General features: G+C 68.4%; 1 protein-coding gene across 1 annotated transcript; it reads right to left on the bottom strand.

Annotated features, from left to right (window-relative positions):
• Window positions 1–6: 6 nt before the first annotated feature.
• AURANDRAFT_69414 (hypothetical protein) lies at window positions 7–753 on the bottom strand (the record flags this gene model as incomplete). Its single annotated transcript, XM_009045182.1, has 1 exon — window positions 7–753. The coding sequence occupies one exon, from the start codon at window positions 751–753 to the stop codon at window positions 7–9; it is 747 nt and encodes a 248-aa protein (XP_009043430.1).
• Between the last annotated feature and the right edge of the window lie 504 nt (window positions 754–1257).

Below are 1257 nucleotides of genomic sequence, written 5' to 3'. Positions count from 1 at the left end.
CCTTTGTCAGAGTTGGATGACGCTGAATTCCGCGTGCGCGCACGGGCCGCACTTGTACGTCGGGGTGCAGCCGCACGAACCTGCGAGCTGACCCAGGTCTTGGAGCGCGCCGAGGCCTTCGAGCGCCCGCGCGAGGACGCCCTTCTCGTCGGCCATGTGGGAGGTGAGCACGGCCAGGGCGCGGCCGGCGCGCGCGCGCGCGCCGTAGGTGCCGCTTCGCAGCAGCTCGATGAGGGGCGGGATCGCGCCGGCCCCGGCCAGCGCGAGCCGGACGTCGGGGCTGGAGCACGCGAGGTTGCCCAGGGCCCAGGCGACCATCTCCTTGACGAGGGCGCTGCCGCTCCGCTCGAGGTCGACGAGCGCATCGATGGCGCCCATGCCCATGATGATAGCCGCGGTGTCGTCGTCCCACGCCATGTTCGCCAGCGCGGCCGCGGCCATCGCCTGGCAGAGGTCGCTGCCGTCGTCTTCGACCACCGCGAGCAACAACGTCTCGACGCCGCTGGCCTCGGCGATTACTCGCCGGAGGCATGGGTTGACCGCGAGGTTCGTGAGCGCCCAGCAGGCCTGCTCCTTGGCACCGACGCTGCCATGCTCGACGAGGTCGACGAGGAGCGGCACGGACCCCGCCGCAGCGATCACCGCCTTGTTGCAGTCGTCGACTGCGAGGAGCACCAGCGCTCGCGCGGCGGCCTCCTGCGCCTCGTCGTTGCCGACGTCGCGCAGCAGCTTCAGAGCGAAACCGAGGTCCATCACTTGACGAAGCCGAAAGAGTTCCTGGCTGCGCGGGGCAGCTAGTGGATTGAGGAGGGGGGAAGCACCACTGCGCTCATCAATCCGTTGCGAGATGTTTCCCTTGGCAAGTCCAGTACGTTGGCCAGTGCGGGGCAGCGTATAGAGAGCTCTTTGCGCCGACTCCCGCGCGTGTTCGAGCCCTTGCGTGCGCACGACCCCATCGCTATCATGGCGCCCGACAGCAAAACCCTCAAGGCCATCCGGGAAGCCGGCGGCTGCGCTTTGCAGGTCGCAGACGGCTGTCTCGGTAAGAAAGCGACAGCTGGGACGGCAAAATCGTGGCGCGAGGTGCCGAAGGGCGCCGCTGTCAAGAACTCGTCGGGATACTCCTGCAATCCATGCCACATGCACTCGTATAAGCAGCAACGGGCCAGGGACGCGGCGGGACCGGCAGCGGCGACGCGGACGAAACGCAAGATCTTGTCGCCGAACCGCGGCGCGGGCATGTCGCCGGGCCCCGAG

The sequence above is a fragment of the Aureococcus anophagefferens genome (genome assembly GCF_000186865.1).
Source record: "Aureococcus anophagefferens unplaced genomic scaffold AURANscaffold_1695, whole genome shotgun sequence".
NCBI classification, from domain to species: Eukaryota; class Pelagophyceae; order Pelagomonadales; family Pelagomonadaceae; genus Aureococcus; species Aureococcus anophagefferens.
Note: the sequence above shows the minus strand (reverse complement) of the source record. Positions and strands in the feature narration are given on the sequence as shown.